Source organism: Trachemys scripta, chromosome 2, assembly GCF_013100865.1.
Source record: "Trachemys scripta elegans isolate TJP31775 chromosome 2, CAS_Tse_1.0, whole genome shotgun sequence".
NCBI classification, from domain to species: domain Eukaryota; kingdom Metazoa; phylum Chordata; order Testudines; family Emydidae; genus Trachemys; species Trachemys scripta.
This window is the reverse complement of record NC_048299.1, coordinates 113,035,103-113,045,421: the sequence shown is the minus strand read 5'-3', so window position 1 is coordinate 113,045,421 and position 10,319 is coordinate 113,035,103. Positions and strand designations below refer to the sequence as shown.

The window sequence follows — 10,319 nt, the reverse complement described above, 5'->3', positions numbered from 1 at the left end:
GGGGGGGGGGGGGGGGGGGGGGGCGGGAGGAGGGGGGGGGGGGGGGGGTGCGGGGAACTTGGCGGGCCGCAGGGAAGAGCTCCACGGGCCGCATGCGTGTTTGAGATCCCTGCTCTGAGGCAAGCTCAGTTGTAATAGAGCCGCACACCTGGGTTTATGCTCTGGACTGTTACTAGGTGTAAAATTCTGAGCTGTTCCTTTGCCTAACAGTAGCAAACATGTGCCTACCTGCTGCTGACTCCCTAAATTGTCAGTTCCTTTTCTTTGGTTGATTGAAGAAGTTATCTTGATAGCCACAATAAAATCCTCAGCTTTTCTGTAATATAAACAGATAGGAATAGGTATATTTATAAAACAAAAAAAAATTAAAAACACACACTAGCAAAACAAGACACTGCACTGCACATGCTTCTCGGTCTGGGGAGAGAATGAGAGAACAAACAACATTTGACAGATATGTAGTCTTGTTGCTTAATTGCACTACTGGCAGGCATTCAGATACTACAGTAAGGTGTAATATAAAAACCAGAATAGAATAATTCCTTAATGGAAGCTTTTTTCAAAAGTTTTACATTTTTATCTTTTATAACTTTTTGATTTCTAAAATAAAGGAACCAAAACAGTGAAATTTTTTTGTCTGTTCCAGGGTACCTCTAAGCATATGTTCATTTTAGGTCTACAGGAACATTGTATGATAAGAGTACATGACTGGGAATCAGGAGTTCTGAGTTGTGTTCTTGGCATTGCCACTAGCACAGCATGTGACTGGGCAAGCTGTACCTCAGTTTTCCAGTCTGAATATTTGTGAAACACTTTGAAATCCGTGGATGGGAAGGTGCTTTTAGAATTATCAAGTATTTGTCCTTTTTGAGTTCTCTTTTTCTTAATATGTTCAGAAAAATGACATTGCCCCATCTTTGAACACTGACTTGAATTTACTCTGTATCAGGCCAGGATGGACACTTCAGAGCATTGCCTTTTGTGCTTTGAAGGAGTATCATGATGCTCTCAGATATGGGATCTGCTCAGAGATGGCTGTTTAAATTCTCAGATCCTATGAAGAACTCTTGGCATCCCTTAAGTTAGTCATTGGAGGCTACAGGGTCAAATAATGGTTCATTGTTGATAGAGATTCTGCTGAATCTATCAACTTTTATTCAGAACTCAATTATACTTGTATCACAGCAGCATTTCAGAGCGGTCCATCTGCTTCAACTTATCGGTGCCAAATAGATCTGTTGAGACAGCCACACAAGTTACAGATTTTTTTGATTCATGTTCCTTCTGGTGCTATATTCAAACTTAGAGGTGAAGGTTAAGCCTCTAACAAAATGCAGAGTGAGATCTGCATTGCTGATTGAGATCCTCGCAGGCCTTTGACACCTTATTTGCTCTTGACTCCTATTTATATATTTCTGAGTTCTTTCCTACTAGCTCTATTTTTGTTAGTCCAGATTGGACAAACATCATTAGGGTCTTGAAGTCAGCTTGGATTTGATGTAGAGTCCATGGCATTTTTCAACCATGTACCTTCAGTTAATTTGATACTACAGTTGCCATATGCATTGAGCATTCAGGGCATATTCTGTGTGCCAAGCCAGTTCTTAGTGATAATATGGTTGTATGCAGCCAATCTCTGGGGTGAAAGCTGTGCCCAACCTTTGGTTCCTTTAAAACATTTAACTACTGTACTATTGTATGGAACTTCTTCATTGGTACAAGGGGACCTTGTAGCAAGCGATATTGTCGCAAACATTGGCAAAAAATCAACATGCCCAAATTTCCATATGGCACTCAGCATCTTGAGACTTTGAATGGAGGATGGAAAGGAATGCAGTTCTCAAGTCCTTTAGTGCTGGCTAAAGGAGTGGTCCCTTAGTAATCAATATGCAGCTCACAAGGGCCGAGGAAGAAAACTTTTTCTCAGAGAATTTGAGCTTTAACTTCATGAGAAGGATAAAAATTCCTAGAAGGACGTAATGCGGTTCCTGGAGCTGTAGGCCCTACAAGATTCTGTAGTGAAAGGAGAGCAGCTAGCTCTCTCTTATTGCAGTTGAATCAAGAGATGAAGCATAATTCTGCATAATAAGGGGGACACTATCAAATATTGTTTACATCTTCCTTGCATGAGTTTAGTGGAGGCAGTAATGGCCAAAATGAGAACTGATACTACAACAGGATACATGGTTCAGTTTCCCTGAGTCATGAAGAGATGTATTGATTAAAGTATTTCTAGTAGGAAATAAGCACTGTCATTTCAGATATTGCTATTTGAATTGGTATCAGCTCTTTGCATATTTTTATGAAGAGCATGGATGTTGTAGTGGTGTTTTTCCACAAATGCGAAATTGTGTTCCTCTAGCTGGCTGAGGACAGCTCTTTAAAAAGATCCAAGAATCTATCCGGATCACTATCCTGTTGCTGAAATCTGAAATTGAAATTAATTTTAATAAAATTTAAAAAAAATCACAGCTTGTTTCTTAAAATAATTTAGAATACATAGCCCATTCTACATGTAACTTTGAAAAGTTGTCTTTACATCTTCAAGAGTATAACTCAAGTAGACTTGGATCAAGATAAAAGAGGCAGCAGAGAAATGGTGTGCTTAACAGTTATCTCTTCTATGAAGCTACATTAGTGACCTCTGGCAGTTTTTCCATTTTCCAGTGGGGTTGCTGGCTGTCAGATAGCTGTCTGACATTAAAGGATGAAGTTGGGCTGCTCAGATTCCTGCTGGGGGATGTGAGATACATTAAGAGCCATTCTTCTTGTTGGCAAGTCAATCTTAGAAGGGTTATTTTGGCTTCCTATGGATTCATGACATGCTCCCAATGGGTGGCATGACATTCTCAGAACTATCTTTCTGGCTATTTCCTTAACATAAAATATTTAAGGAATACTGGCTTATTATTCAAGCTACCATGAATCCTACCCACCATTTAGGGCTAACCTTGGGGCAGATAACTTAGGCAATTGTTCCTAGTAAAACCATAATAAAAGACTTAAAGATTGATTACTGTGGTCCTTTATGGATGGGAGAACACAACTGCTGAATGATTGAATGGGAAGTTTGATGTACAAAATACAGGGTAGTTAAGCAGAAGAAGATAGTTCCAAAGCCAGGCTGGATTGATTTTAAATCAATTTTAACAGTTATTTAAGTCAGTAAACAGGAAATCTTGATTTAAATAATTGATTTAAATAATTATTTGCATTTATACTTTTTATTTCCCCCCTCCCCCAAGCAAGATTGATTCCTATTGGTTGGTAACCATTAAAGCATGTTGATTTGTAACCAATCACCTTCACACTAAACTTTTTCTAATCAGGAGGATACACTATATATATTTAAGTAATTACATAGCTTGATTTATGTTTATTCAGATTAAATTATTCAAATAGTTTTTACATTTTACTATGTTAGAAAATGGTGAATGTTGCATTTCTGATTTACTAGATGATGATTAATTTATGCGTAATTGGTGTCAAGCTCTGTTTGGATGGAAATTCAAGTTTAATTAAAATGCACAAAACAAGCATTTACATTTTTTTCTTAAAAACTACTTTTAATATGCTGGATAAATAAGAGAAAAAAGTTTATCAATATATGCTTTGCATTTCAAACTAACATTTATTAAAGTATTATCTGTAATAGTTAGTGAATTGAAGTGATTTTCTGGTCACCATGTCCCTCTAGATTTTAGAACTAGTAGACATCATTCTCACATGCAGTTTTTTTCATTACTGCTTTTTCAGCTCCCAAATGGTTTCTTAACTTTGAACTGAACGAGTTGAATAAACTGGAATGAAGAAATATTCCCTCTGTAATTGCAGAAAAGGCTCCTGCTCTTAAAAGCTGGTTTAGCACTTCAACAAACTCTGGTTCTAGGTGTTTAGCCAGTGACTTCCACCAGTTCACTGGTATGACTTTCTTTAAAACTTGGAAGCAAGCATGTATTGCTTAATATTATTTTTGTATTTAATTTAAATGATTGTAATAGATTATAGTAAATGTAGGCCTTAACATAGGTTGTCAATTTTAAATTTAATTTTAAATAAGTTTGTTTTTTTTAAACCTTATTTATTTTAAATGCAAAAATGTATTTTTTTAAATTATTTTTTAATCCACCATGCCCAAACCCTTATTCTAGTCTTATGGGTAATGCTGCCCTTAAACGCTTGGGATGCTAGAAGAAATTAGTCTTTATTCCAGACTTTTTCAATGGGAGAAATCATGAGAATTCCACACTGTTATTAGAATTGATCTTGGAGAATTTTTGCTATCTTTGCAGGTGATTCAGAAGGAGAAACCAATTGTGTAACATAGATTCCCCTTCTTCTTTCCCTCTCCTCTCCCCCGCCCCCCGCTTTTTTTATATTGATAAATTGTTCAGAGATTTGGCAAAGATCTGTAAATTTCAGCACCCAAGAGATATTTGGAATACACTTGATAGGTGCAGTTATAATAAAGGTAATTTTGCTGCTATGGACATGCCTAGGGGGCAGTAGCACAATTAAAATCTGTCATAGTTTATGGGTTTGTTTGATGTTTTTGCACTTCACAGGCCCTGCAGAATTTTCTTTCCACTGGTTAAAGCATAGTTTCTCGGTAAATCATCAATTTCTCATGGTGTAAAAATTCTGCTTTTATCATCGAAGTATGTTAGAAAATAGAATCCAGCTTTGTTTTCTTAAAATGTGTTGAAAAATTCTGTTGTCCATGTGCAAATGGCAATTTTTGCCTGATTTATAATTTACCCAAAGATTTTCCCAGGGAAAAGGGCAGCTGTAACTTCAGGACTTTTCCACTTTCAAATCTCTGAATTGCTACAGCTATTTTTTAAAAAGATGGTCTTTTTTTAAGATTGGCAAAACTCTATTTCTCACTGAACTCATTTTCGAAAGCATTTGCGTTGTATTTGCTCAAACTAAAAAATAATCTGAGGCAGAGACTAAGTGTGGAATGTTTAGTCTTAAAGGGTTATTTTTTTATTTAGATTTAAATAATAGATAGTTGTCAATTATAAACAGTTGAAAAAGGAGGGTTGGGCATGGCAACTGTAACTATATAAAGTACTCATTGCTGTAGTATTCGAGCACCTCACAATCCTTTATATATTTATCTTCACAGTGCTCTTGTAAGGTAGGGAAATACTATTATCCCCATTTTACAGATGAGGAACAGGCACAGAGATCAAGAGATTTGCTCAAGGTTAGTGAGAAGTCTGTGGTAGAGTACGGAATTGAACTTGGGTATCCTGACTCCCAGACTAGCACTCTAACTACTGACCTCGCTTTCCTTCACTGGTAGTCATTGCTTCTGATTTTTGCTTATAATTAAATCCAAATAGGAAAAATTAGATACTGTATTGTACATAACTGCTTGTATTGCCAAAGTGGAAACAAAAGGAAATTGGACACTGTATTTTATCATTAAGAAAGTCTGGATTAATAGAGTGGGTGGCATTTTTATTTCTAGACACAACATTATCCTGAGATAGTGGAATCTGATGAAATTAGAGGTCGAGGTTCAGAACTGAACAGAAGGCTTAAACAAGTAGCTGCAGTTATTGAAAAGAAGGAGGGAAGAAAACAAATAAAGGTAATAAAAAAAAAAAGAACTTCAATGTCTATGTATATTCCTTTCCAAATGCCTGTGTTTATAAAAAATACTGATGTCATCTTTTATTTATGGGATGGTGGACCCAACCCTCGTATTAACTTTGTAAATTACTGCCTTTGTTATAAATGCTCTGTTCATTCTTAACATGTTATTTTGGGTCTAGTTTTCTGTTATTTACTGTTGAGCGTGCATAATCAGTTTTTTTATATAAGTATATGCCCCTTCAAAAGTTCACAGAAGTTATATTAATCACCTTGTAGTACGCTATAACAAAAATGTATATTGGTCAGTCCTCCTTTAGCTAGTAAAACGGAGAATGGGCAGTTTCCCTGTTTCAGCAACAGTGAGAAACATGCTGTCATGAACAATATACATTTTACAGGAAAAAGAATCCCATGGTAAATTTCTGCATCTTACGCGCTATCGCAACTAGGTAGCATAACTTTCACATGCTACTGTTCAAACAAAAGTATATTTTACATATGGCAAAATTGACTTATTCTTATTGAGGTGCTTTGATTGCTTGCCATAAATCTTCATAACTGATCTAAAGAATCCCATGCACATGAGCAAATAGAATACAACATGCTAATCAATACTTATATTAATGGCTATATTGTCATAATATTGTAACATGCTACACTGTGGTTGAGTTTAGGCCAGTGACTGTCATTGAGGTACTGAAGGTGTTGGGAAGATTTTCTCCCACAATCTGTTATTTGTACCAGTGTCCTCTTTGGGGAGATAGTGGCTCCATTACTGGTGGAGATTCACTGCCTCCGTTAGGGAGGGCAAGTGCTGACTTCTCTTAAGAAAACTGTTGCAGATTTTTACCCAGGAAACCAACTATTTTTGGTTAATTATAGGCCAGTATTACATCTTCCATTTCTGGGTATAATTATAGAGAAGATAGTGGCAAGACAATACTAAGTACCTAGATACCTTGTATCTTGCCACAGACCTGGGTATGGGACATAATCAGCACTGGTAGCATTAGTAGATGATCTCCTCTTGGTGCTGAATTAAGACCAACTATGCATGCTGATATTGTTAGGTATACCAGCAGCCTTTGGTACAGTTCTTTCCTTGCAGAGTGTTCCTAGAGACTGGTGCAAGGCAATTGTTCCTACATCCTAAGAGCACTGTTGTATGGAGTTCCATAGGATTCCATCTTGTTTCCTCTTCCGTTCAACAGGTATATGGGGCTGCTAGGAAGATTAATGAAGAAGCCTGTCCTATTCAGTATGCTGATAACACTGAGCTTCTTACATCCATTCCACTTGATCAAGCCAGTGCTAAAAAATGTCTAGCTTGGTTTTTCAGAGAAATTGGGTAATGGATGAGAGCAAGGTGGCTGAAATTCAGTCCAGACAGTTCAGACTGAGGTGATGCTGGTAGATATGGGGAAGCAACAAAGATGTCACAAAGGTGATATCTCAATCTGGGGGTGATATTGGATCCCCTTTTCCTGTTAGAGGATCACATTGCAGCAGTGTACAAGAATGTTTTTTGCCATCTGTCTGGCCAGGTGATTGCAGCTGTTTGTCTTGGATGTGTACCTTGCTACCATACTACATGCCTTTGTTTCCTTGAAACTTGATTATTGCAGTGTACTCTATGTGGGGCTACACCTTAAATCTATCTTACACTAACTTAAACTGGTGCAGAATGCCGCAGAATGCTTGTTAAGCAGTACTTCTTGATGGCAGCATCTGTTAACAGTTCTCCAAGATTTGCATTGGTAGTCTGTTGGTTTTCAGATGGAGTTTTAAGGTGTGGGTTGATATAAACTGCGTTGGACCTGCCTCATTGAGAGAGACGACCTTTCTCCCTGTGCAGTACTGTCACAGTTGTGATCAGCACAGGAGCTTGATCCCCTTTTTTTTTATAAAAGGCAAAGGGATGCTGGCTCCTTTCCTTTGAAATGTTCTGCTCCCCAGGCTCTGAAAAAGTGTGACTTTGTTGGCCTGGTGGACATGCTGCAAAGCCCATCTATTTGAACAACCTTTGGTGGAGGCAGTTGAGGGTGGAATTTGTCTATGGAAGTGTGGCACGTGTCTTAAGCTGCATTGGTCACATGACTTGTGACTAAATGAGGTGTGGTATGGTGGAAGGATGAAGTACTGCTTTAGTTGATTTTTACTTTATATCTCCTACAGTCTAGAGTTTTTAAATATATATCAAGGGCACCCAGAACTTTGTATGAGAGTCCTCTGGTGTGGAGTCCAAAATCTAAAGAAACAATGCAGGAACTGCTTTCAGTAAGGTTAGAGGTGAACAGAAATGGGATATGTTTGCATATGTGATATTAAAATGTTTGCATGCAAATCTCTGATTTGCCACATGTGTCTGTCTAGTGACATGTAGATTTACACATACCCATTCAGCAAATGCGTGCTACGAACTTACTGAAAATTAGTCTGCGCTGTTAGTGGTATCCATGAAGAGCTGATTTGGTCTGGAAAGTAAAATCATTGCATCAATTTACCTTATTTCGACAAGCAAAAAGGGAACAAGAGGAATTATTCATTGAATCCTCAATTTGAGTCGCTCTTGTTTTTAATTGTTGACTTTCTCTTGTAAAATGTCTGACTGAAACTGTAACATAGAAAATGTTTTTATGTATGGAATTTTGCTGGAAAGAGCACAACTGCCAAGTTGTTTCCATGCAGGCATACTTAATCCAGTTCATTCAGAGTCTCTAGATTGTATATTTTATTTGTAATTCTTGTTGTCCTTCAAGTGGTGTCTACATTTTCCCACATAAATGCACCGGCTGCCTGCGGCTCAGATGTGGAACTTAACTAGTTAACTTAACTAGTGTCCGTTGGAGTGCTCATGTGCCCGCCCATTCCTTGCCCCAGCCATGTTCCTGAATAGTCTAGGGGTGAGGTTATAAAAGGGTGTGTGATATTTTAACCACCAGCTGAGAGAGATCAAGAACCGCTTCGGACTTTGTGCCTCGATCCTACGATTAGATAGTGCTTAGTTACTTACTAGTTGTTAATTTTAGATAGAAGTTATGGTTTAGAGTTACCAAGAATAAGTTTTTACAGTATCCGTAAGTAAGTTAGTATATAGTATAGTAGTGTTGAGGCATTGGCTTTGGCCTGTGATTATGGCAGATCCAAAGGTCAAGAAACATGGTTTAAACAGTGTGCTTCCTGCTCTTCAGTTTTCTGAGCATTGGATGTGCATACATGGCGCCCGCTGCCTCAGAGAAGGACATTTGACCTCCATATGTGCTATCTGCAGCACTTTTACCTTGAGATCTAAGAAAGACTAATAAAATAGGCTGTAAGCAGTACTCCTTCAAGAAGTGCTTGCAAGTGAAGCTTACTTGATCAGATAATATGGTTGACACCAAAAACTGGCATAGACCAGCCTTGTCATGAGATGTATTGAGGGACAAGGCTAAACATCATATTAGATGTCTTCATTGACATCCCGTGCCTCCACCTCCCATCATCAGCTCAGACTTATAAGAAGTTCCTTAGACAAGAAATCTAGGAAAAGGGAGATTTCAGTGGGAAAGGACTTTATGAGAAAAGCCAATCTACAAATTAGAACCTCCTCTGAATCTGTTATGTTGAAACTGAATAGCGCACCATTGTGTAAAGACTAGAAATATAGCTGATAGTCCACACAGCGTCATCGGATCCAGATATAATCCCAGTTTCCAGGGACTTGGATCTGATGATGAAATCAAAAGATCCAAAGGACCTAGTTATCAAGACAGAAGGAGGCATGGAAGGTGATCTTGGATTCATGTAACGGTTCCAATCCTCTTATGCAACTATCTATCATGGTACAAGTGTAAATTCATCACTCAGATCTGATACCGCCTCCCTGATCAGATCCAAAAAATGAAGAACTTCGGAAGAGAAGGAACTCTCCTGAACAGACTGTAGCGAAGAAAAGGAGGGTAGAGGAACGGTATGCGACGCCTCCCCTTCTGTTTCCCAAAATGCTGTCAGGTTCCCCTAGCAAGCTTCTCTCTCTGATATTGGGTCTGTTGTTCTCTTCTCTGTTCCTAATCAGATTGGCATTGGATCAAAGACCCGATGACAGATCAGAGCAACGGGTGTTTTCCTCAGTCTGCTTACCAATTAGTAGAAAGTATTTGGGTTCTCAGCCATTTCCAGCAGACCTTTATGGTGGACCATACTATGGTCTGGACCATAACATAGACTTACAGACCTTATTGGAGAATGATCCCGGGGACTAGATGGTTGTATTGGACAGTTCCATGTTGCTAACAGGATTTGCAGCACAAGATACAGTGAGCAACTCTTTTTACCTCTACCGATAAGAGGATGCTGGCTCCAATGACATTAAGCAAGGAAGGAGCAATCTCTGCTGTGTTGCATGATTCTTTGTCAGAGGAAGAACAAGTCTCTCTCCAAGATTTTCATGAACTGAATCCTGAGACAGACATTCAGACATCTCCAGGTGAGAATGTAGGGGGTCTTCTCAGTGGCTTTTCCACTGGAGGATGTAATAATATTTCAGGAGTTGGTTCAGAGAATGGCATCTACACTTAAACTGCCAACCATTTTGGTGGAAGAAACTGCAACCCAGTCTCTGATATCTGGGTTCTCACTCTTCTGTAAAAAATCATTACCAATTCTAGATGGACTTCTTCAACCTATTAAATTAATTTAGGCAAATCCTTCATCAGTTCAACCAATGTCCA

General features: G+C 38.3%; 1 protein-coding gene across 1 annotated transcript in view; it reads left to right on the top strand.

The window, feature by feature from the left end:
- Nucleotides 1-10,319, top strand: part of LOC117872708 — a 65,983-nt gene that overhangs the window by 28,185 nt on the left and 27,479 nt on the right. The window contains exon 8 of the mRNA XM_034761438.1: nt 5,480-5,602. Within this exon, the coding sequence (XP_034617329.1) occupies nt 5,480-5,602 (123 nt within the window). The remainder of the gene's footprint in view (nt 1-5,479; nt 5,603-10,319) is intronic.